General features: G+C 42.6%; 1 protein-coding gene across 5 annotated transcripts in view; it reads right to left on the bottom strand.

Moving 5' to 3' along the window:
• The window catches only part of sirt5 (sirtuin 5), a 91,483-nt gene that overhangs the window by 37,058 nt on the left and 28,268 nt on the right, over nucleotides 1–26,157 (bottom strand). For 4 of the 5 annotated variants that reach the window (XM_072560792.1, XM_072560797.1, XM_072560795.1 and 1 more), the window contains exons 6-8: nucleotides 24,318–24,371; nucleotides 21,411–21,534; nucleotides 16,330–16,445 (exon numbers count right to left, since the gene is read on the bottom strand). In XM_072560792.1, the coding sequence (XP_072416893.1) occupies nucleotides 16,330–16,445; nucleotides 21,411–21,534; nucleotides 24,318–24,371 (294 nt within the window). Of the gene's footprint in view, nucleotides 1–11,651; nucleotides 12,023–16,329; nucleotides 16,446–21,410; nucleotides 21,535–24,317; nucleotides 24,372–26,157 lie in introns of those variants that run through there. The other variant, XM_072560798.1, reaches the window with a different exon arrangement.

Here is a 26,157-nt window from a genome sequence, read left to right as displayed (position 1 = left end):
TTTAGTTCTAAAACCTAGTCAGTTAGACCGAAGGGTCTGTTTTGTGCTGTATGATCCTATCAGCTGAATCACAGAAAATAGAGAAGCCAGGTTTTCGCAGCAGAATCCTGCAGTATAAGTGAATTTCCAATTATGATAATCTAAGTGTTACATAAATGTTAAATGGCCTATTTATTTACTGCATTTTCAGATATTGTTTTATTTAAAAGAGGGAAATGTGGTATCTTTGTTGACTTATTGAAATCCAACTCAGCCCAACTGATCTGCTGCGAATCAGGTTAATCCGATCACAACGATACCCTAAAAGTTCAAAGGTGCCTTGGTCATCAGCGTTGGGCACTGTTTAAACAGGCGGGGGGCCACCCGCACTCACACTGGGGCTGCGCTGATGGAGAAATACCCAACCCTGGACTCATTCACACCACGTTCCCCTGGACACTGGGCGCCAGACGCTGCGGTTGGGGGTCGGTCAGGGGCTCGGTAACTGGATGAAATCTCAGAGGGGACCAGGGGGTTAAATTCTGGCCCCAGTAGATTCAACCAACACTTCTGACCGCCGCTTCAACCGTGCAGCCTGAGGACAACGTGAACCTGCAGGTTACCGCTTCCCAAATGGGGGTCCGGGGCCTGGGGCCTAGGCCTGGGGCTAGGCCTAGGCCTGGGCCTGGGCTCCGGGCTCTGAGCGCTCTCACCTCCTCACAATCTCGAGCACGGCTTTTATGCTCCTCTCAGCCTCCTCCCGGGCGCTACTGAAAGTCACCTCTTCCGGCGCTTCATCTGCTTCCCCCTGGCTGGACTCGGCCGACATTTCCCGCGGATCTCCTTCACTTTTCACAAGACGCACACCGTTCTCCATCGCCGTTGTCCGCGGCTCCTCATTGGTTGAAATCCGAACATGCGCAATTCCCGCGCGGCCGGGCGAACCCACACTGCGCCTCCTAGCGGACGGGAGGTCACAGCGTTCAAATCCAACTGCTTGGGGGGGCTCCCTGACCCCCAAGCTCAGGGTTTGGCTGTATACTTAGTGATATTCCATTCTCCTTTATTTAACCCGTCAAGTAAAATCAGTTCTTAATGAGAGAGAGAGAGAGAGACACGTGTTGTCATCTTTGTCAATAGCATGTCCAAGAAATTGAGTAAAGTCTTTGGAGAATTCACATTTCTCATTGAGTAAACATGCTGCCTGTCTGCAGCTGTTTCAACCTGGTGTATACTCCTTGGGCATTAATTTATGTCGTTTCTGCAACAACCAGAATATCACCCATATTGCACATAATGCTCTCTAACCCTCTGAAGAATGTCAGACATAGTGTGTTGGAAGATCGCTGGAGCTGAGCCAGTTTGAAAAGGCAAACTGTCAATGTTTCCTAAATGGAGAGATGAATGTGGTAAAGTCTGGACCTTTCACTTAATGGAGATTGCCAGAAACCACAGCTGGCATCACGTTTAGTGGGAGTCTGGTTAAACTCTCATTCACATTTGCCATGCAGTAAAAATTTCTAGCCATTGCCTCACTCAGCTGTGTAAAATCAACTCAAATTGTGATTGATTTGTTTTGGAATGGTGACCATGCTTGAACACCATTCTGTTAGTTTTGTCACCTGTGAGATGATATCCATGTTAATTTACTTCATCAAACAATGAGGTATCTTCCTAAGTGTCAACAGACAGAATGGTTTAGCAGCTTTATTTTAACATGATGCTATCTTCTGTTTTTATTCTGAGTGAACTGTGTTAAGATTATCTAATCCTGAGTAGTTTAAGGTCAAAACTAATTTCTCAAACCTACTCTTCTTTCTGTTTGGGAGTTCTTGGATCTGATGGAGGACGTTCATCATGAGGGGGTGGGTGAGGGGAAATGAGGAAACTGGCAAAGTCCACATTGATGCCCTTTTCCAGCACCACTCTAATCTAGACGTTCAAGCCAAGTCTGCTTTCTTGATTTAAAGCAATCAGTGCTATTTATGAATGAAATACAATCTTTTCTATATAGCAATAATCTTTGTTTCAAAGACAGTTTTAACATTCCTTCAATTTTGGGGATTGTTCCACCTAATTGTTGTGGTTCTGTTTGCCGAGCTGGGAATTTGTCTTGCAAACGTTTTGTCCCCTGTCTAGGTGACATCCTCAGTGCTTGGGAGCCTCCTGTGAAGCGCTTCTGTGCTGTTTCCTCCGGCATTTATAATGGCCTGTCTCTGCCGCTTCCGGTTGTCAGTTCGAGCTGTCCGCTGTAGTGGCCGGTATATTGGGTCCAGGTCGAAGTTTGTTGATAGAGTCTGTGGATGAGTGCCATGCCTCTAGGAACTCCCTGGCTGTTCTCTGTTTGGCTTGCCCTATAATGGTAGTGTTGTCCCAGTCGAATTCATGTTGCTTGTCGTCTCTGTGTGTGGCTACTAAGGATAGCTGGTCGTGTCGTTTCGTGGCTAGTTGGTGTTCGTGTATACGGATCGTTAGCTGTCTTCCTGTTTGTCCGATGTAGTGTTTTCTGCAGTCCTTGCATGGGATTTTGTACACTACATTAGTTTTGCTCATGTTGGGTATCGGGTCCTTTGCTCTGGTGAGTTGTTGTCTGAGCGTGGCTGTTGGTTTGTGAGCTGTTATGAGTCCTAGTGGTCGCAGTAGTCTGGCTGTCAGTTCAGAAATGCTCCTGATGTATGGTAGTGTGGCTAGTCCTTTGGGTTGCGGCATGTCCTCGTTCTGTTGTCTTTCCCTTAGGCATCTGTTGATGAAATTGCGAGGGTATCCGTTTTTGGTGAATACTTTGTACAGGTGTTCCTCTTCCTCTTTTTGTAGTTCTGGTGTGCTGCAGTGTGTTGTGGCCCTTTTGAATAGTGTCCTGATGCAACTTCGTTTGTGTGTGTTGGGGTGGTTGCTTTCATAGTTTAGGACTTGGTCTGTGTGTGTGGCTTTCCTGTAAACCTTTGTGGTGAATTTTCCGTTCGGTGTTCTCTGTACCATCACGTTTAGGAATGGGAGTTGGTTGTTCTTTTCTTCCTCTCTAGTGAATCGGATTCCTGTGAGTGTGGCGTTGATGATCTGGTGTGTGTTCTCTATTTCTGTGTTTTTAATTATTACAAAGGTGTCATTCACCTATCTGACCCAGAGTTTGGGTTGAAGTTGTGGTAAGACTGTTTGTTCTAACCTTTGCATTACTGCTTCTGCTATGAGTCCAGAGATCGATAAGCCCATGGGTGTTCCATTGATTTGTTCGTATATTTGGTTATTGAGTGTGAAGTGTGTTGTGAGGCACAAGTCCAATAGTTTAAGTATGCCGTCTTTGTTGATAGGTTCAACGTCCTGTTGTCTGTTATGTCTGTCCAGCAAGTTGGCTATTGTTTCTTTGGCTAGAGTTTTGTCGATGGAGGTGAACAGTGCCATTACATCGAATGAGACCATAGTTTCTTCCTTGTCTATGTGTATATTTCTGATGATGTCCAAGAATTCCTGTGTCGATTGTATAGATTGTCTGGATCCGCTGATCAGGTGTTTCAGTTTCTGCTGTAGTTCTTTGGCCAGTTTGTGTGATGGTGTCCCTGGTAGTGATACTATGGGTCTGGTTTGTGCACTTTGGGTAGTCCATAGAATCTGGGGGTGTTGTTGCTTTCAGGTTTCATTCTTTGTAGGTCAGCCCTGGTTATCTGACCGTTTTTTTGTAGATTCCTCAGTGTGTTGTTTATCCTATTGGTGAGCTGTGGGGTGGGGTCAAACTCCCTCTTTTGGTAGGTGTTGGTATCTGCAAGTAGTTGTTGTGCTTTTTGCATGTACTCTGCTTTGTCCAGGATGACCGTCATTCTGCCTTTGTCTGCTGGTAGTATAATTATGTTCTTATCGTTTCTTAGTGATTTTAGTGCTTCCCTCTCCTTGGTGTTGAGGTTATGTGTTTGTTTTTTTCTTGTTATCAGCGGTACGATACTTTGTCTCACAGTTTGTTGTGTCTCTTCTGTCAATCCATTGTTCCTGAGTGTGCATTCTAGTGCTGCTAGGAAGTCTACTGTCTTGGTGTCCCTGTGGTTGTAGTTGAGTCCCTTGGCCAGTATTGTTCCTTCCGTGTCTGTGACCTGTCTGTGGGAGAGGTTTCTAACCCAGGTGTGTGTTATGGTGTCCTCTTCTTTGTGTGTTAGTTTGGCCATTTTTTCTTTTAGTGCCTTTTTTTGCGGTGTGTGGTCCTGTTCTGTCGTATGGTGACGGCCTGTTCTATGGTCCGGGTCCATTCCTGATTGGTGGTTTTTGAAATTAACGATTTTTGGCGCGCAATTTCTTGTCTGTATTTGTGTAGTCTGTTGTGAGCATCTGTAATCATTACCTGGATCATCCTGAATCCGTTCTGTCTGGCTGTGTCCCTGGCTTGTGGATTGTTGACTGGTGGTCTGTATCTGACACATGGTGGAAGGATTCGATTCTTTCGGCATTCATGCAGGAACCGGAGTTGTTTGTATGTGGCGCTTAGGCGGTTGGCATAGGATTCCCATTTCCTGGCTTGTCTTAGCGTCTCATGCCCGTAAGTGTTCAAAGTTTGGTAGAAGATTTGTAGCTCGGGTGCTCGTTGTTGTGGTTCTGTTCGCCGAGCCGGGAATTTGTCTTGCAAACGTTTCGTCCCCTGTCTAGGTGACATCCTCAGTGCTTGGGAGCCTCCTGTGAAGCGCTTCTGTGCTGTTTCCTCCGGCATTTATAGTGGCCAGTCTCTGCCGCTTCCGGTTGTCAGTTCGAGCTGTCCGCTGTAGTGGCCGGTATATTGGGTCCAGGTCGAAGTTTGTTGAGAGAGTCTGTGGATGAGTGCCATGCCTCTAGGAACTCCCTGGCTGTTCTCTGTTTGGCTTGCCCTATAATGGTAGTGTTGTCCCAGTCAAATTCATGTTGCTTGCCGTCTCTGTGTGTGGCTACTAAGGATAGCTGGTCGTGTCGTTTCGTGGCTAGTTGGTGTTTGTGTATACGGATCGTTAACTGTCATTAAAACATTTGAAGACTTTGTGTGTTGGTCTATTACATGATGCTTTCGTGTTTTGTCTTTCGAGTCATAGAGATTTACAGAACGGAAACAGACCCTTCAGTCCAACCTATCCATGCCAACCAGATATCCTAAATTAATTAAGTCCCATTTACCAGGACTTGGCCCAGATCTCTCTCAATCCTTCCTATTCAAAGTTTGTGAGAAGATATGTAGCTCAGTTGCTCGTTGTTGTGGTTCTGTTCGCCGAGCTGGAAATTTGTGTCATAAAACCATCAAGATGCCTTTTAAATGTTATATATTGTACCAGCCTCCACCATTTCCTCTGGCAGCACACTCAAAACACACACTACCATTTGGGTGCAAATGTTGCCTCTTAGGTCCCTTTTAAATCTTTCCCCTCACCTTAAAACTACATCCTCTAGTTCTAGACACCTCCACCCCAGGGAAAAGACCTTGTCTATTTACCCTATCCATGCCCCACTTGATGTTATAAGTCCCTCTCCGGTCACCGCGCAGTCTAGTTAGACTCTTCCCATGGCTCAAATTGTCCAACTCTAGCAACGTCCTTATAAATCTTTTCTGAATCGTATCAAGTTTCACATCATTCCAGAATTGCTCACAAAAGTGACCTAGCCAAGGTCCTGTACAGCTGCAACAAGACCTCCTAACTCCTCTACTCAATGCTCTGTCCTTCTTCACTACCCTCTCTACCTGCGACTCCACTTTCATGGAAGTATGAATCTGCACTCCAAGGTGTTTGTCACTCCCCAAGACTTTACCATTAAGTGTATAAGTCCTGCCCTGATTTGGCTTTCCAAAATGAAGCACCTCACATTTATCTAAATTAAAAGCCATCTGCCACTCCTTGGCCCACTGGCCCATCTGATCAACATCCTGTTCTACTCAGAGGTAACCGCTGTACACTACTCCTCCAATTTTGGTGTCATCTGTAAATATACTAACTATACCTTCTATTTCCACATCCAAATCATTTATTTCAATGACAAAAAGCAGTGGACCCAGCACTGATCTGTGTGGCACACCACTAGTCACAGGCCTTGGGTCTGATAAGCAACCATTCAGCACCACCCTATGTCTTTTATCTTCGAGCCATTTCTGCATCCAAATGACTAGTTCTCCCTGTATTCCGTGTGATCTAACCTTGCTAAGCAGTCAACCATGAGGAACCTTGCTGAACGCCTTACTGAAGTCCATACAGACCACATCCACTGCTGTGCACTCATCAATCCTCATCATTACTTTAAAACATGTAATCAGGTTTAGTAAGACATGATTTCTAACACACAAACTCATGCTGACTATTCCTAATCAGTCCTTGCCTTTCCAAATACATGTATATCCTGTCCCTCAGGATTCCCTCCAACAACTTGCCCACCACCAATGTCAGGCTCACTGGTCTATAGTTCCCTGGCTTGTCCTTACCACCTTTCTTAAATAGTGGCGCCATGTTAGCCAACCTCCAGTCTTCCGACACCTTGCCTGTGACTATCAATGATACAAAATCTGAGCAAGGAGCCCAGCAATCACTTCCCTAGTTTCCCACAGAGTCCTAGGATACACCTGATCAGGTCCTGGGGATTTATCCACCTTTATTCATTTCAAGACATTCAGCAACACCTCCTCAATAACATGGACAGGTTTTGAGATGTCACCATCTATTTCCCCACAGTCGCTATCCTCCATGTCCTTCTCCACAGTAAACACCGATGCAAAATACTCTTTAGTACATTCCCCCATCTCCTGCATAGGCTTCCTTGCTGATCTTTGAGGAATCCTATTCTCTCCCTGGTTACCCTTTTGTCCTTAATGTACTTATAAAATCCCTTTGGATTACCAAATTTTGAGAAGATTTGTAGATCAGGTTGAGATTCTGGATGCAAGGTTGCTTGCTGAGCTGGAAGGCTCGTTTTCAGACGTTTCATCATCAAACTAGGGGTAACATCATCAGTAAGCCCCTGGTGAAGCACTGGTAGTTTGACCCACATTTTATTCACAGGTTTAGGTTTCATTGGGTTGTGGTATCATTTCTTGTTCTTTTTCTCAGGGGGTGATAAATGGGATCCAAGTTAACATGTTTGTTGATAGAGTTCCAGTCAGAGTGCCATGCTTCTAGGAATTCTCGCGCGTGTCTCTGTTTGGCTTGTTCTAGAATGGATGTGTTGTCCCAGTCTAAGTGGTATCCTACCTCATCTGTATATAAAGGTACTAGTACGAGAGTGGGTCATGTCTTTTTGTGGCTAATTGATGTTCATGTACCCTGGTGGCTAGTTTTCTGCCTGTTTGTCCAATGTAGTATGTGTTACAGTTCTTACAAGATAGTTTGTAAATGACTCGTTGTCTGTATAGGGTCTTTCAAGTTCTTTCGCTGCTGCTTTAATGTGTTGGTGGATTTGTGGAATACCACAATGCTAATGGGTCTGAGTAGTCTGGCAGTGATTTCCGAGATGTCTTTGGACGTAGGGAAGAGTGGCTGGAGTTTCTGGACATGTTTTGTCTGCTTGTTTGGGTTTGTTGCTGAGAAATGAGCGAATTATGTTCATTGGGTACCCGTTCTTTTTGAATATACTGTACAGGTGATTTTCCTCCGTTCTTTGTAGTTCCTCTGTGCTGCAGTGTGTGGTGGCTCATTGAAATAATGTTCTAACACAGCTCCGTTTAGGGGTGCTGGGGTGGTTGCTTCTGTAGTTCAGCATTTGGTCCATGTGTGTTGTTTTCCTGTAGATGCTGGTTTGAAGTTCCCCATTGGCTGTTTGCTCTACTGTGACATCTAGGAATGGCAGTTTGTTATTGTTTTCCTCCTCTTTAGTGAATTTTATGCTAGTAAGGGTATTATTAATGATCTCGAAGGTTTCCTCTACTTTGTTTTGTTTAGTGATGACAAAGGTGTCATCCACGCAGCAGAAATAAAGTTTGGGTTGGATGGTTGGCAGAGCTGTTTGTTTTGAGTCTCTGCATTACTGCCTCTGCTAAGAATCCTGATATCGGAGATCGCATGTGTGTTCCATTGGTTTGTCTGTAGATTTTGTTGTTGAAGGTGAAGTGAGTGGTAAGGCATAGGTTCACTAGCTTGATGACATTGTCCTTGCTGAAGAAGTTGGTGGTGTTTGGTGTAAGTGTCTTTGGTTCTTCTAATAGTGTAGTCAGTGTTTCCTTGGCCAGGTTGATGTTGATGGATGTGAACAGGGCTATTACATCAAAGGAGACCACTATTTCATCCTCTCCTATCTTGGTGTCTTTGATGGTCTCCAGGAATTCTTGAGTGGAGTGGATGGAGTGGCGTGAGTCTTCGAAGTGTTTTAGTCTTTGGTGTAGCTCCTCAGCCAGTCTGTAAGTTGCTGTTCCAGGTAGCGAGACTATGGGTCTGAGGGGGCTCCTGGTTTGTGAATTTTGGGTAACCTGTAGAGGCGTGGTGTGTTGGATCAGTCTGGTTTCATATTTTGGAAGTCGGTCTTATTTATTTATCCAAATTTCTGAAGTTTTTTGAGTAGGACTGTGATTCTCTAGTTGTGGGGTCGGGACTATCGCCACTTGTTGGTAAGTGTTGGTATCTGCAAGCAGTGCATTCGCTTTCTCAATCTAGTTTCTTTGATTTAAATGACTGGCAAGCATCCTTTGTCTGCAGGTACGGTAACAATATTTGCCCTACATAAAAGACAACTCAGAAATGACTGCCAGACTACTTAGACCCCTTGGCATCATGATACCCCACAAACCCACCCACACACTAAAACAGCAGCTAATGAATTTGGATTAGTGGTGCTGGAAGAGCACAGCAGTTCAGGCAGCATCCAACGAGCAGCGAAATCGACGTTTCGGGCAAAAGGCCTTCATCAGGAATAAAAGGCTAATGAATTTGAAAGACCCTGTACAGACAAGCAAATCTAAATGTCATTTACAACATGCCGTGCAAGGACTGTAACAAACACTACATTGGACAAACAGGTAGAAAACTAGCCACCAGGATTCATGAACATCAACTAGCCACATAAAGACATGACCCACTTTCACTAGTATCTTACATACAGATGAGGAAGGACACCGCTTTGACTGGGACAACACGTCTATCCTAGAACAACGCAAACAGAGACACGCACGAGATGTCTTGGAAGCATGGCACTCCAACCGGATCTCTATCAACAAATATATTGACTTATATCCCATATACCACCCCCATGAGAAAAAGAACAAGAAATGACATCACCAACCCAAGGAAACCTAAACACAAAAATAAAAAGTGAGCCAAACCATCAGTGCTTCACCAGAGGTTCACTGATAATGTTACCTATTTTTGTGACAAAACGTCCGAAAGCAAATCTTCCAGCTCAGGGAGCAAACTTACATCCAGATCCCTTTGGATTCTCCTTAACCCTATTTGCCAAAGCTATCTCATGTCCCCTTTTTGCCCTCCTGATTTCCCTCTTAAGTATACTCCTACTACCTTTATCGGAGAAAGTGAGGACTGCAGATCAGAGCTGAAAATGTGTTGCTGGAAAGCAACACATTTTCAGCTACTATCTTTATACTCTTATAAGGATTCACTTGATCTATCCTATCTATACTTGACATATGCTTCCGTCTTTTTCTTAACCAAAACCTTAATCTCTCCAGTCATCCAACATTTCCTACACCTATCAGCCTTATCTTTCACTCTAACAGGAATATACTGTCTCTGGACAGTTGTTATCTCATTATTGAAGACTTCTAATTTTTTAGCCATCCCTTTACCTGTGAACATTCATCCCCAATCAACTTTTGAAAGTTCTTGCCTAATACCGTCAAAATCGGCCTTCCTCCAATTTAGAACTTCCACTTTTAGATCTGGTCTATCCTTTTCCATCACTATTTTAAAACTAATAGAATTATGGTTGCTGGCCCCAAACTGCTCCCTGACTGACACCTCAATCACCTGCCCTGCCTTATTTCCCAAGAGTAGGTCAGGATTTGCACCTTCTCTCCTAGGTACATCCACATACTGAATCAGAAAATGTTCTTATACACACAAATTCCTCTCCACCTAGACCCTTAACACTATGACAATCCCAGTCTATGTTTGGAAAGTTAAAATCCTCTACCATTACCAGCCTATTATTCACAGCGCCAGAGACCCGGATTCAATTCCTGCCTCAGGTAACTGTGTGGAGTTTGCACATTCTCCCAGTGTCTGCGTGGGTTTCTTCCGGGTGCTCCGGTTTCCTCCCACAGTCCAAAGATGTGCAGGTCAGGTGAATTGGCTATGCTAAATTGCCCGTAGTGCTAGCTGAAGGGGTAAATTTGGAGAATGGGTCTGAGTGGGTTATTCTTCCGAGGGTTGGTGTGGACTTGTTGGACCGAAGGGCCTGTTTCCACACTAAGTAATCTAATCTAATGATGTTGGGGGGTTTCCTACGCAAAATCTATACAGCGATTGAACAAGGCAGCCTCCTCAAGGGCAATTAGGTATGGGCAATAAATACCAATCCAGCCAGTGAAGCCCAGGTCCACTAAATGAATTTTAGGCAGCACAGTGGCTCAGTGGTTAGCCTCTCAGCAGCAGGGTCCCAGGTTTGATTCCAGTGTCTGCGTGGGTTTCCTCCGGGTGCTCCAGTTTCCTCCCACAGTCTAAAGATGTGCAGGTTGGGTGAATTGGCCATGCTAAATTGCCCATAGTGTTAGGTGCAGTAGTCAGAGGGAAATGGGTCTGGGTGGGTTACTCTTTGGAGGGTCGGTGTGGACTAGTTGGGCCGAAATGCCTGTTTCCACACTGTAGGGAATCTAATTTAATCTTACAGATAACGGAGATCGTCTTACAAATCTGGTTCTCAATTTCCTGCTGACTATTTGGGGGGTGGGGGGGGGGGAGAAAGAGTCTATAATACAATTCCTGCACTCCCTGCCTCTCTCTCCTACCTTTCCTGGAGGTAAGCCATCTACCTAACCGTATCTACAGTTTTTCTCCCTTCTTACAACTGCATCCACCACATCCCATGGGCTCCTGTAAATTCCTCACTGCCCCTAGCTGCTGCACCAACTGATCCATGTGATCGGATAGGATTCGCAACCAACACATTTACTGCAGAAACAATCATCAGTAACATGGAAATTCTCTCTAATCTCCCACATCTGACAGGAACAGCACATCACTCTACGAAAGGCCACCTTTGCACCTTAACAATCTACCGCCCCTGAAAATAGCAGTCTTGTTGCTACAGAAAGCACTGCTCTAGGCTAACTTAGTACCTATGTTTTATGTTTTTAAATTTTAATCAAGGGACAGATCTCAATAAAACATATAATCAAAAAGAAACCATTCTACTCATTATTGCAGATTATTAGGTGAATCTCCAATTTTTATCAACATTTTGCTTTTAATATTGTCTTTTCAAAATTACTGGACAATGACGGTGAATAAAGCATATCATCAAGGAGCTTTTTTTAAAATCTCAAAATTTAACAATTTCCTTACTTTCCTATTTAGAAATTTTCTTTAATTTCTGTTAAAGTTGTAAAACCTCTAAACAATTCATAATATCCTCAGGTTCAGCTGAAAAAAATGTTTAAAAATAATTGAAACAACCTGCATTTAATTTTATACAAGTTACAACATTAAAAAAAGTTGTAGGGAATTTAAATCTTTGCAAAGTACACTAACTGAGTAGAGAAATTGGAGTGAAGCTGACATAAATTAAATTGAGGTTATCCACACTTTACATTTTTAAATTGTTTTATTTATAGGCATTTCTGTACAATGATTGAATGTTCTCAGTCCTATTCAGCTGACAGGCATTTAAAAAGGACTACTTAATAAATTCAAAAGAAGAACAATACAATTAATCATGTAATTAAATTCATGAGTCATTAAAAGTCCTTTGTCATTCAAGCAGTGACACTGATTTCTTATCACTGAAAGCACCACAATTCTTTTTAAAGTGCTGAATTTGATAACGTCACTTGACCTACTCAATTATTTGAAAAGACTTCTGAATATGTGTTCAAGTTCCTTAAAAAATTACTTCACTTTCATGACGAGCAAGTGCTGGTGGTAGTGTTGTTCCACATGGGCCTGGAAAATAAAATCTGTAAAGACAAACATATTCCATCAATTAAACCAATTTATCTCCTGGGACAACAGGTGGAGGAGTGACAGGAAGGCATGATTGGATTCGAAGGATGCAACAAACAAGGGTACAGTGAAAAGGGTTTTTGGAGACTGACGGTAGAGAAGAAGCTTACAAAAGGAAAGCAGACTAGGTGAATCATATTGTGAAAAGGGATTAGATCTTAGATTGGAGATAAATGCGAACAAGGTTGTAGGTAATTTAAGACCAGGAACCAACATTTCCTGCAAGAATAGCAATCAGACAGGAGCAGTCATCAAGGATGAGATCTGCGTGCATCTACTGGACAAGTAGTAAGGAGAGGGCTGATGGCAATTAGAGATCAAAAAGGAGTCAAGCAAAGAAAAGGCTAAGGAGTACTTGGTATGTGTTTGTAACAAGGAAGTCAGTGCCACCAAATTCATGATAAAACAGAAGGGTCATACATAGGCCAGAAATTGATTGAGTGGTACTTATTACAGAATTTGTAAAAGTGCTCTTTAGTAAAGTGCTTAAAGTTGACAAATCGCCAAGCCTGTATGCGTCCAAGCATGCTGAGAGAAGTAAGGATGGAGGTACTGGTCACAACCTTCCAATCCTCCTTGGATATGAAGGTGATTCCAGAGAACTGCAAATGTTATTGCCCACGTTCAGCAAAGAAACAAGAATCGACCCAGCAACCATAAGCTAATCAATTTCACCTCAATTGGGGGAAAACCTTTAGAAATAATAATCTGTGGCAAAATGAACAGTCACTTGGACAAGTATCAATTAATTAAGGAAAATAAACAGAATTTTGTTAAAGGCACATTGCATTTAACTACTAACATAAAAACAAAAGAAATGTTAGAAATCTTAAAATAAATTTCTGAGAAATATTCAACAAGCCTGGCTGCATCTGTGATACAAGGTCATCTACCTGATATATTCATTTTCTTTAACCATAAGTGCTGACCAGCTGTTTCCAGAACTTTCTGTTTTTACATTCTAAGTAACTATGTTGATGGAGATTTTTGATGAGGTAACTGAAAGATTGATGTTTGTGTGAATGTCTGCACACTACTGATTTCCCGACCAGAGGAAATAAGTTTTCTGTACCTACCCATTGAGTACTCAACATCTGGATTTTGTCCTCCATTCTTTGTGGAACCTTGCATCACCCCCTCCTGAACATGTGCTGCTGTTTTGTGAGTTGGAAATCCTGATCTCATCAAACTATTGAGAATCACATCTTCTTACATTTCCAACTTGGATAATGGCACTGGCAATTGTGGTGCTGGAAAAGCACAGCCGGTCAGGCAGCCTCTCAGAAGGAGGAGAGTGGCACAGTGGTTAGCACTGCTGCCTCACAGCGCCAGAAATCCGGGTTCAATTCCCACCTCGAGCGTCTGTGTGGACTTTACACATTCTCCGCATGTCTGCGTGGGTTTCCTTCGGGTACTCCGGTTTCCTCCCACAGCCCAAAGATGTGCAGGTTGGGTGAATTGGCCATAGTGTTAGGTGAAGGGTAAATGTAGGGGAATGGGTCTGGGTGGCTTGCTCTTTGGAGGGTCGGTGTGGACTTGTTGGGCTGAAGGGCCTGTTTCCACACTGTAAGTAATCTAGTCTAATCTAATCTTAAACTCTTCATCAGCAATGCTTGAAATGTCGACTCTCCTGCTCCTTGGATGCTGCCTGACTGGCTATACTTTTCCAGTACCACACTCTTTGAGCCTGATCTCCAGCACCTGCAGTCTTCACTTTCTCCTCATGGCACTGGAAGTCAATTATCCAAATTTGCTGAAGACACAAATTAGGCAGTATTGTAGACTGTAGATGATAGCATATGATTACAAAGGGATATTGACAGACTTGGTGAATGAGCAAAAGTGCAGCAGATGGAATTCAACATAAGCAAGTTTGGTGGGTTTGTGGGCTACCATGATGCCAAGGGGTCTGAGTAGTCTGGCAGTCATTTCTGAGATGTCTTTGCTGTAGGGGAGAGTGGCTAGGGTATCTGGACGTGTTTTGTCTGCCTGTTTGGGTTTGTTGCTGAGACATCGGCGGACTGTGTTCATTGGGTACCCACCAACACACTAAAACAGCAGCTAATGAACTTGAACAGACAATGAGCAAAACAAACGTCATTTACAAAATACCGTGCAAGGACTGTAACAAACAATACATTGGACAAACCGGCAGAAAACTAGCCACCAGGATACATGAACACCAACTAGTCACAAAAAGACATGACCCTCTCTCACTAGTATCCTCACATACGGATGAGGAAGGACACCACTTCGACTGGGACAAAACATCCATCCTAGGACGAGCCAAACAAAGACATGCATGAGAATTCCTAGAAGCATGGCATTCCAACCAGAACTCTATCAACAAACACGTCGAGTTAGACCCCACCTACCACCCCCTGAAAAAAGGAACAGGAAGTGACTTCACCACTGGAAATAACATCACCAAAGGAAATGATATCACCAACCCAAAGAAACCCAAACATATAAACAGAAAGCAGGAAGTTTAAGGATTGCTTCGCATGACGTCCACTGAAGATGTTACCTAGAAAGGTAATGAAACGTCTGGAAATGAACCTTTCAGCTTAGCAAGCAAACCTACATCCAAAATCTATAGGACTGGAATACACAGAGGCAAAAGTTACACATCAGAAACCCTGTTTAGACCCTATTTGGAGTACACAAGCAGATCTGGGCATCACACTTTAGGAAGGGTCTTGGAGAAGTATTGATCTTGGAGGAAGTACAACATAGGCTTATAAGAATGATATCTGGACCTGAGGACTAAGTTAGAATTTATGAAGAGAGATTATACAAATTAGGTGTTTTCTGTAGAATTTAGAAGGCTAAGGAGTAATCTGATCAAAGTCTTCAAGACAGCAACAGGAAAAGGCAGTGCAGATAACATTAAACTAATTTCACTGGTTGGAGATTCTAAAACCAGGGGGGCAGAGTCTGAAAATTAGGGCTAGACTGTGCAGGAGACACGATTGGAAGCATTTCTACACACAGAGGGTGGTAGAGGTTTGTAACTCTTCCACAAACAGCAGCTATGCTAGATCAGTTGTTAAAGAACAGAAGAAACAAAGAACAATATGGTACAGGAACAGACCCTTTGGCCGTTCAAGCCTGCATCATCACATTTTGCCCTTCCATACCACGACTGTCTTCACTGACAGGATCTGTATCCTTCTATTCCCTCCCTATTCATGTATTCATCCCAGTGTTTCTTGAATGCTGCTATTATGTCTGCTTCCACCACCTCCTCGAGCAGTACATTCCAGGCACTCACCACCCCTTGTGTGAAAAGCCTGCCTCGCACATCTCTTTTAAACTCTCCCCTCCCTGCCGCACCTTGAACCTGTACCCCCCAGTAACTGACCCCTTCAGCCTGGGAAAAACCCTCATACTTTCCACTCTATCTTTGCCATTTACAACCTTATAAACTTCTATCAGGTTGCCCTTGAACCTCTTGCATTCCAGTGAAAACAAACCCATTGTATCCAACCTTCTTTCATAGATAAAATTTCCCAGACCAGGCAACATCCTGGTAAAACTTTTCTGTACCTTCTCCAAAGCATCCACATCCTTCTGGTAGTGTGGTGACCAGAACTGTCTGCAATATTCCGGGTGTGGCTTAACTAAAGTTCTATAAAGCTGCAGCATAACTTGCCTATCCTTATACTCAATGCCCCTTCCAATGAATGTAAGTACGCCATATGCCTTTTTTACTACTTTATCCACCTGTGCTGCCATTCTTAGTGATGTGTGGACCTGTATATCCCGATCCCTCTGCATTGCAATACTCTTCAGGGTTCTGCCATTCACTGTATAAGTTCCACCAGTACCTGATTTTCCAAAATGCATCACCTCACACTTGACTGCATTAAACTCCATCTGTCATTTTTCTGCCATAACTTCCAACTGATCTATATTCTGCTGTATCCTCTGACAATCCTTCTCACTATTGTATCTTCTGATAATCCTCCACACTATCCTAAGTAGTAGTTAATTTAAAATTAAGAGACAAGATAGATTTTTGTTAAGCAAAGGTATTGAGAGATATGGGTCAAAGGCATATGGGTTAGGCTACAAATCAGCCATAATCTCATTAAATGGCAGAACATGCTCAAGGGACTGAATGACCTATTTCTGTTCCTATATTCTACAGAAGCAAAGCAATCATGCCATTGCCTGGACAGGACTCACTTCCTTCATCCTAGTAGACTAAAAAACGAACATGCTTAGCAAAGATATAGCGCTGGATTAATTGACATACCTGAATTTTGTGGTGGCATCTGTGACAACAGTATTGAACTCTGCTACTGGCACACCCCTTGCAGCTACTTGGGGAGCAAACAATGCTGCAGGATAAACGATTGACGAGGTCCCAACCTTGAAAAGAAAATGTAAAACATCTGGTTAAGCAAACTTCCCTGCACTGTATGAAACTGGGGCAAGACTAATTTGCTGTAGAAGATTTCATAAGACAAAATGAGTCACCAACTGAACCTCTGTAGCTCGGAACCAGACATCAACTCAGCGACATCTCATCAAAAACAGTGCCATGCCTCCAAAAAGATACAAGACTCAAACTCAGACATTTATGGTACAAAAGGTGGCCATTTGGTCCATCATGTAGATGCAGTCAACAAAGATCTAACTATATCAATACCATTTTCCAGATTTTTGAGGTGGCAAACAACTGCAGGTAGGCAGGAACCAACAGGTAGTCACCAGGATCTTTTGTCCTGCTGAAGTGATTGGTGGAAAAAAAGGTTTGAGGATAGCAAATGTAGTGCAAATTAGAAAAAAAATACACCATCTAATCTGCCAAAAACACAACACTAACATTGAGTCCTCTTTGTTGCACCAGTAGGATTTATTTAAATCATTTCCTACATGAGCCATCTTTATAGCCAAAGTGAGATTGCCAACATTCAAGAAATACTGTCATCAATCCACATCGAGCAATGGTTGAAACCCTTCAAAACCATTTCATTTGGAATTTTTGCAATTGTAATGAAAAAGTAAAGAATCTCAGTCAGGCTGGATTCAAATTCTAATCTTAATTGGTGGAAAGAGAAACAACAATTCCCCAATTAAACAGTTTCCAACTGTTTTCTTATTGGAATATCAGTACTAAACATTAGGCATAGAACCTTTGATGGAAGTTAGGAGCAGAGTGGGTCTCACATGGGTTCTGAAGAACACTTATCGGAGCAGAAATGTTAACTTTGTTTCTCTCTCTCTACAAATACTGCCAGACCAGCTGAGTTTCTCTAGCACTTAGCATTTGACCACACGATATAGGGTATTTTGTGTACCAAAGAGTGCAATGAAAACTTTGGTATTGCACAGGAACTTGTACTCTGATAGAGATAAAAATATTGCATTAAACATTTTGACCCTACAAGTTATAATTGACGAGTTTGTATGAATCTGATCAGTCCACAATGTTGGATGCATTATATCACAAACACTGACAACTGAGAGAAGATAAGAAGGAAAAGTTCAGCCATTATTGCACTACAAGCAGAGAAACCTTGTGGGGCCAACTGACCTATGCTTATTTCTTACATTATCAATGTAAGCTAAACCAACCTCAGTGTGATACTTCTCCATTGCCTCCATGATTATTTATCTCAGGCTGAAGGACCTGAACTTAAGGGAATTTCTATTTGCCAGGATTTGGTGTTGGAGAGACTGTTAGGTCTGAAGGTTGATAAGTCTCCGGGACCTGATGGCCTGCATCCCAGGGTACTGAAGGAGGTGGCTCGGGAAATCATGGATGCGCTGGTGATTATTTTCCAGAGTTCAATAGAATCGGGGTTGGTTCCTGAGGATTGGAGGGCGGCTAATGTTGTGCCACTTTTTAAGAAGGGTGGGCGGGAGAAAGCAGGAAATTATAGACCAGTTAGTCTGACCTCAGTGGTGGGAAAGATGCTGGAGTCTATTATAAAGGATGAAATTACGGCACATCTGGATAATAGTAACAGGATAGGACAGAGTCAGCATGGATTTATGAAGGGGAAATCATGCTTGACTAATCTTCTTGAATTTTTTGAGGATGTAACTCGGAAGATGGACGAGGGAGATCCAGTGGATGTACTGTACCTGGACTTTCAGAAAGCTTTTGATAAAGTCCCACACAAGAGGTTAGTGAGTAAAATTAGGGCGCACGGGATTGGGGGCAAAGTACTAGATTGGATAGAGAATTGGTTGGCTAATAGGAAACAAAGGGTAGTGATTAACGGCTCCATTTCGAAATGGCAGGCAGTGACCAGTGGGGTACCGCAGGGATCCGTGCTGGGACCGCAGCTTTTTACAATATATGTAAATGATATAGAAGATGGTATCAGCAATAACATTAGCAAATTTGCTGATGACACAAAGCTAGGTGGTAGGGTGAAATGTGATGAGGATGTTAGGGGATTACAGGGTGACCTGGACAAGTTAGGTGAGTGGGCAGATGCATGGCAGATGCAGTTTAATGTGGATAAATGTCTGGTTATCCACTTTGGTGGCAAGAACAGGAAGGCAGATTACTACCTCAATGGTATCAAATTAGGTAAAGGGGCTGTTCAGAGAGATCTGGGTGTTCTTGTCCACCAGTCAATGAAGGCAAGCATGCAGGTACAGCAGGTCGTGAAGAAGGCTAATAGCATGCTGGCCTTCATAACAAGAGGGATTGAGTATAGAAGCAAAGAGGTGCTTCTGCAGCTGTACAGGGCCCTGGTGAGACCACACCTGGAGTACTGTGTACAGTTCTGGTCTCCAAATTTGAGGAAAGACATTCTGGCTATTGAGGGAGTGCAGCGTAGGTTCATGAGGTCAATTCCTGGAATGGCAGGATTGCCTTACACGGAAAGACTGAAGCGACTGGGCTTGTATACCCTTGAGTTTAGAAGACTGAGAGGGGATCTGATTGAAACGTATAGGATTATGAAAGGACTGGACACTCTGGCAGGAGGGAACATATTTCCGTTGATGGGGGAGTGCCGAACCAGAGGACACAACTTAAAAATACGGGGTAGACCATTTAGGACAGAGATGAGGAGAAACTACTTCACCCAGAGAGTGGTGGCTGTGTGGAATGCTCTGCCCCAGAGGGCAGTGGAGGCCCAGTCTCTGGATTCTTTTAAGAAAGAATTGGATAGAGCTCTTAAAGATAGTGGAGTCAAGGGGTATGGAGATAAGGCTGGAACAGGATACTGATTAGGAATGATCAGCCATGATCATATTGAATGGCGGTGCAGGCTCGAAGGGCAGAATGGCCTACTCCTGCATCTATTGTCTATTGTCTATTGTCTATTGTCTAGCCAGTGTAATCACCAATTGTGGCTTTTTTTTATTTCAGAAAGCATTTCAGATGAGACTCTCCGTAAAAATTGGATGGATAATCTGTGGCTCCAGAAAATCAGCTAGTGGCAGATGTTTAAACAAGTGGGGAAGCGAAAACTTGCAGACTTGTAGCCACAGGAATTTGCAGCATTGATATTAATCCTTGGCTTGCTAATTAAACACTGGACTCAAAATGTTGCTGTCCAAACATAAAATGAGGACATGTGATACTATAACTGGCAACTTTGAAATTGGTAATACAAGTGATTAATGGCTTCAGTTTTGTCACCATAATACTTGACTGTCCATTTTAAACTGGATTTCAAATAATGGAGTGTAACTTCTTGATATTGGTCAAGTTTCTTTCATCCCCTTCTAAAGGCATTCACTCCTTGTAGATTTTTCAGTCATTATTTTTGTCACTTGTGGTCAGTATTCATACGAGCTTTTGGTGCAAAATGTTTGCTGGCTACCCGCTTCAGGCCAATACCATTTAGTAATTAGAATCCTCACTGTAAAGTACTGGGGAAAACGGCAGCATTGCTTTTGCTGCTCAATTAAGCTGTTAACCTTGCCCTTTAAGTTGGTTTCAGGGTCAGAGGGCAGAGCATTAGACAGCAGCATGGATTTGTCAAGGCCAAGTCAAGTTTGTTTCAAAACGTCCACCTTGCTGAAGAGGTCACTATTGCAGGGTCCAAGAATATTAAAAACTTTCAGAAGGCATTTAGTAACACTCCACACAAGATCATTAGGAAAAGTGGAAGCCCATGGAAATGAAGGCAACTTATTGCCATGGACAGGGATTTGTTTAGGAAGTAGTTAACAGGAAGAAAAATGCACATCTGCCCTCAACGGCAGAATGAAGTGCATGATGCCTCCTGAGAATTCGGTACATTTAGCAATATATTGCACCACATTCACCAGATAAATCTACTAAGCCTCCATGGAAGTGCACAAAATATACATCTTGGAAATAAAATTTAGACATTGTTGTAGAACAGAAGATGAGGGCATTGAAATATCAGTGATATATGTAGCATGATCAGTTTGATTCATAGAATCGCTACAGTGTGGAAGCATGCCATTCGGCCCACCAAGTCCACATTGTCCCTTCAAAAAGCATCTCATGCAGACCCACACCCTGACCCAGCCTGCAAATCCCTGGACACTAGAGAAATTTAACATGGCCAATACACCTAACCTGCATATCTTTGAACTAGGGGGGAAACCTGAGCACTTGATGAAAACCCACACAGACACAGGGAGAATGTGCAAACTCGACACAAACAGTCCCCCAAAGGTGGAATTGAACCAGAGTCCCTGGTACTATTTTGTTACAGTGCTAACCACTGAGCCATTGTGCTGCTAAAGAATGATATTTTCCACTTTGCATCTTAGGTTCTGGGTGAGATTAAAAAATGAGGTTTCTGCTACTGCAGATGTAAGATATTTAAATTTCCTTTCCTGTTCAATAGTTAGCCAGTCAGAGAAATAAAGCTTGAAAGTGGGTCATTGCATCATGACGGAAGATAAAGCAATAAATGTTATAAACAAAATCTTTAAAGGACGACTAGCACGGGATGGGGGGGGGGGGGGGTCAAAGGACGGTTGTAGAAGGAGAGGTAAAGACTGGGGAGAGATAAACAATTGAAGCTTAAGTGCAGATGTAGATAGTTTGAACAAATATTTACATCCAAAGATCAAGAGAAGAATGTCATTGACCTCTCCTCTGATCACAGCCATAATTAAAAAAGCAACTAGACCCCACATGAAAGCCAGATTTGGAGCAGTGTCTGGTGTCTCCTACATGTATATTACAAGAGCTCCAGATAAACATTGCTTGTACTCCTGAACACAAGACCCCTTTTTGACATGCTACCAGTTTATTGAGTCAAATATAAGCCATTTGCTCTTGCACTTGTTGATGGACATTAGTACAAGAAAACATGGACTCAACGTTTTAGCTGAGAGTGGATCACATTAAGAAAACAATAGCTTAAGAAACTATATACTTACTATAAGACAAAGGTCACAGATCTCAAGCTCCTTGTTCACTTCCATCAGGATATCAGAATCTAAAGTCTCTCCAAACCACACCACATGTGGACGAAGTAGACCATTACAACCAAATTCTTCACACCTTAAGGAATAATACAAAAAAATTAAACTCTTCAACCCAACAATTCTTTAGCATTATATAGTAGTTCACCTCTTCTGATCTGGACCAACAAAGATTAGACAAAAAAAATCCGTACTTACATTTGTAGGAGTTTGCCGGTTGGATTTGCCTTCATAGCAGAAGCAGTCTAGTAAGCCGTAGCAATGGCTATGGGTGGGGGTACAGGACGGTTTGTGTGTCAGAGAGCGTGAACAAAATGTCAGAGTGTTTGGTGCGGATGCTCAGTGGTGATGCGTTGGCTTTATGGTCAGTAAGAAGTTAGAGATTTTGATCTTCCTAACATATCCTGACCAACTACTAAGTCAGTTGGAACCTTAGAGTCATAGAGATGTACAGCGTGGAAACAGACCCTTCGGTCCAACTTGTCCACGCCGACCAGATAGCACAACCCAATCTAGTCCTACCTGCCAACACCCGGCCCATATCCCTCCAAACTCTTCCTATTCATATACCCATCCAAATGCCTCTTAAATGTTGCAATTGTACCAGCCTCCACCACATCCTCTGGTAGCTCATTCCATACACGTACCACCCTCTGCGTGAAAAGGTTGCCCCTTAGGTCTCTTTTATATCTTTCCCCTCTCACCCTAAACCTAGCCCTCTAGTTCTGGACTCCCCAATGCCAGGGAAAAGATTTTGTCTATAAAGGATAACATCCATTAGCCTTCTTGATTGCATGTTGTACCTGCATTCTAACTTTGTGGCTTGTGCACTAGAACATCACAATCCCTCCGCATCTCTCATGAAATCTCTGAAGCTAACACAGAGTTGGGCATATTTATAGGGGGTTCCAGTCTGGCCAGTGCATCAGAACTTCCCAATATATATCTTTCAGGGTATGCCTGGTCTCAGACTATCCAATTCTGGAAGATCCGGGCCATAGTTCTTTTTTGCTCCACTTGTAGGGAAGAACTGTTCTGCACTCTCAACAGATTGTTCACATCAACTTCCAGAAGACCCTGGTAATCAGTGCCACAAATTAACAGATGGAAACCCCGAAAAGGGGAGAGCAGAATAGGGACAGAACTCCTGGCCGATCCTTCAGTGACATCCTACTGCATCACGACAGAAGTCCAGCCTTTAGAAACAACTACATGAAACTACTTTCTCCTTCTACAGTAGCACTATGTTCCACTGATCCATCTGTAACATGAGGTTGCATTTGTACAGAAAAACAAATTAACATAGGAACATTTTGAGTCAAGGAAAAGCTTTATATTTGTGTTTAATGCTCATGTGCACAATTGTATATTTTTAGTTTATTTAATCTGCTGGGAAAGGTTAAATGATCTTCAACAGCACTCACTATGTATATAGCACTCTGTAGGTGGTAGAGAAGGTACATGGTTAAGGAAAAGAATAACAAAGACTGCCAAGAAGGCAAGAGTGGTGAAAACAGTGAGTCTTCAGTAAATATTTGAAGATGGGAACATGGTACAGAAATTTCCTGAGGAAGGGACTGAACCATTGCAGGATGGGTTACTTTAATGTGTGGAAAGCCCAAATAGGCAGTGGTTTGTGGACTAAAACATGCAGAGAAATAGAAGTGTATGCTATATCACAACTTTTTAAACTCAAGTCAATCAACAGACTTACAATTTACTGTTTCTCAAAGATAACTCTTCCTTGCCTTAATTTTTATCCTCCCTAGATCTTGTACCTTTTGCCAGCAAACTAGCCAAGCAATTGAGACACAGACCTCTGTCAATTCCATTCTCCAGGTATGCAAAAGCAACATATGCTTTGCCTTCCTTGCAGAATAAACAGATGTTATAATCTTGCTACACAGCAAAGTGAACTATGGCAGTGCTCCAGCAGGATATTGAAAACATTAGATCAAGTTTAAACAAGAAATTTCAATGCAATTCATTTTGAAAAGTTCTGAAGTATGACAAAATGGCATATAAATTCAAGTTGTTCTATGCCAATTCTAAATATGATGCAGAAAAGCAGGGAAACCATTTGAGGTGGTTGGATTTTCTTGTCAATTAGTTTGATGAATTTTCCCTGGAGGAACAGTATTTGCAATAACTTAATAGCTTTTTTTTGCATAAAAGCAGTTAATACACAGGTACACCAAGTGATTAGGAAGGCAAATGGAATGTTGCCATTTACTACAAGGGAAATAAATGAGTAAAAAAGTAGTAAATATTGCTGCAGCTGTACAGGGCCTTAAGGAGATCACATCTGGAGTATGCTGTGTCCAGTTTTGTTTCTAAATAACGTCACTACACTAGAAAGAGTTCAGAAAAGATTCACTTAAGTGATTCCTGGGATACAGAGATTAGCTTATGAGGAATGGTAGAGCAGATTGAGCCTATACCCACTGGAATTCAGAAGTGATTTTTTTTGAAACACAAGATCCTGAGGTTGAGAACATTTCTAGTATCTAGAACTAGGAACAATTTAAAAATTAGTGATCACCCATTTAAGACTGAGGAAATTATTCTTCTCAGTGGGGTTGAAGTCTGTAGAATTCTCTTCCACAGTAAAGAGTGGAGCCTGAGTCATTGAACGTATTTAAGGTGAGGCGGAGTGACTCTCCTGTCATCAACAATCTAAGGATTTGTGGGGAAGAGAGGAAAGTGGAGTTAAAGTCAAGATCAGATCAAGAGTCATCTAATCAAGTGACCAAGTGAGGAGCCAAATGACCTACTCCTGTTTTAATTCTTCTGTTGCATACAGTTAGATTGTGAATAGCAATGGGTCCTCTGATCAACATGTCAAGATACAAATGTATTTACCTGGGAAGATCTTCAACTGGAATTTTGGCATCTTCTGTGTCAGGATCTGGTGCACTAGAAATAAATGTAAATACACATATTACAGCAACATTTTCAGTATCCTTCAAATACTGTACCACACAGAATTTTAATGTACATGTGCCAAATTTACATCTCATCTTTGCTTCCTGTAAATAGGTTTGACTCAGATTTCCAAAGAAATTATTTGTTATCTTTATTTCACCTCACAAAAGTGAGATCACTAATTCATTATTCAGGAGTGCTGGCATTCTCTTTTTAAAAAAATCATGAATTGGACACAACATGCTCAAGATTGGAAAAGGATTTCCAGTACTTGAGCTTGTTTTAATCTTTTATCTCTTCAGTAATGCCGGCAAAATGTGGCATTCCAACCCTGAAGGAAGGCACAGTACAGACAAAGAGACCTTGAGGTGCAAGTTGATAGTTCCTTGAAAGTGCAGTCTCAGGTACATAACATAGTGAAGACGACATTGAAGTAGCTTTCCTTTATTGGTCAGAGTATTGAGTATAGGAGTTGGGAAGTCATGTTGTGGCTGTACGGGACATTGGTTAGGCCATGTTTGGAATAGCGTGTGCAATTTTGGTCTCCCTCCTACAGGAAAGATGTTGTCAAACTTGAAAGGGTTAAGAAAGGATTTACAAGGATGTTGCCAGGGTTGAAGGGTTTAATTACATGGAGAGGGTGAAAAGGCTGGGGCTGTTTTCCCTGAAGCTTTGGAGACTTAGAGGTTTTTGCAAGGTTTGTAGTTCATGTTGAGGGTGTAGGTTTGCTCGCTGAGCTGTAGGTTTGATATCCAGACGTTTCATTACCTGGCAAGGTAACATCATAAGTGGTGACCTCCAAGTGAAGCGAAGCTGTTGTCTCCTGCTTTCTATTTATATCTTTCACCTGGATGGGGTTCCTGGGGTCTGTGGTGATGTCACTTCCTGTTCGTTTTCTGAGGGGTTGATAATGACATCTGGATCTATGCGTCTGTTTATGGCGTTGTGGTTGGAGTGCCAGGTCTCTAGGAATTCTCTGGCATGTCTTTGCTTAGCCTGTCCCAGGATAGATGTGTTGTCCCAGTCCGTGTGTAGGGATACGAGGGCTGTGCCTTTTTGTGGTTAGCTGGTGTTCGTGTATCCTGGTGGCTAACTTTCTTCCTGTTTGTCCTGCGTAGTGTTTGTGGCAGTCCTTGCATGGAATTTTGTAGATGACGTTGGTTTTGTCCAGGGGTTGTACTGGGTCTTTTAAGTTTGTCAGTTTTTGTTTGAGAGTGTTGGTGGGTTTGTGTGCTACTAGGATTCCGAGGGGACTTAGTAGTCTGGCTGTCATTTCTGAAACTTCTTTGATGTATGGTAAAGTGGTTAGGGTTTCTGGCTGCGTTTGGTCTGCTTGTCGTGGTTTGTTCTTGAGGAATCTGCGCACTATATTATTTGAGTATCCGTTCTTCTTGAATACGTTGTATAGATGGTTCTCCTCTGTGTTCCAAAGTTCGTCTGTGCTGCAGTGTGTGGTGGCTCGTTGGAATAGTGTTCTGATACAGCTTCATTTGTGTGTGTTGGGATGGTTGCTGGTGTAGTTAAGTATTTGGTCAGTGTTTGTCGGTTTTCTGTATACGCAGGTTTATAGTTCTCCGTTGTCCTTTCTTTCGACTGTGACGTCCAGGAATGCGAGTTTGTTGTTGGTTTCTTCCTCCTTGATGAACTTTATGCCTGTGAGGGTGTTGTTGATGATGTTAAATGTCTCTTCTATCTTGTTTTGTTTTGTGATGATAAAGGTGTCATCTACGTAGCGGACCCAGATTTTTGGTTTGATCAGGAAGAAAGTTAGCCACCA

Source organism: Chiloscyllium punctatum, chromosome 41 (genome assembly GCF_047496795.1).
Source record: "Chiloscyllium punctatum isolate Juve2018m chromosome 41, sChiPun1.3, whole genome shotgun sequence".
In the NCBI taxonomy this organism is placed as follows: Eukaryota; Metazoa; Chordata; class Chondrichthyes; order Orectolobiformes; family Hemiscylliidae; genus Chiloscyllium; species Chiloscyllium punctatum.
The sequence above is the reverse complement of the archived record's forward strand: the minus strand, read 5'-3'. Positions and strand labels throughout refer to the sequence as shown.